Source organism: Penaeus monodon, chromosome 31 (genome assembly GCF_015228065.2).
Source record: "Penaeus monodon isolate SGIC_2016 chromosome 31, NSTDA_Pmon_1, whole genome shotgun sequence".
NCBI lineage: Eukaryota > Metazoa > Arthropoda > Malacostraca > Decapoda > Penaeidae > Penaeus > Penaeus monodon.
In genome coordinates, this window is record NC_051416.1 from 10,084,167 (window position 1) to 10,084,505 (window position 339).

The 339-nt window shown below is 40.7% G+C and overlaps 1 protein-coding gene across 1 annotated transcript in view; it reads right to left on the bottom strand.

Moving 5' to 3' along the window:
- The window catches only part of LOC119592885 (paired box protein Pax-6-like), a gene marked incomplete in the record, with an annotated part of 116,857 nt that overhangs the window by 30,293 nt on the left and 86,225 nt on the right, over positions 1-339 (bottom strand). Inside the window, 1 exon segment of the mRNA XM_037941779.1 lies at positions 143-231. Within this exon segment, the coding sequence (XP_037797707.1) occupies positions 143-231 (89 nt within the window).

Genomic DNA, 339 nt, shown 5'->3' on the forward strand with positions numbered 1-339 from the left:
TTAATTTTTTTTCTGTACTGGTCCATGAATAAGAATATATTCCAACGCCCCTAGTCGTCACACCACAACCGCAAAGCCAACATATATAAACATATATTTAAAAAAACAGATAAAAACAAAATCCTTTAGACTAGGTACTCACCCTTCTTGGCCATGTCTGGCTGGCCACAAGGCGTCGACTGGGGGGAATCGACGGCCAGAGGTGTTACGTCACCAGTAGGCCCGCTGTACCTGCGTCGTGGGAAATATATTCACCTTAGTGTTATTTACTGAAGAGTAATATTTCAAAATCATTTATGAACAAGAGAAAGGCTCGTTTATTAGATCGCCTAGTTATTC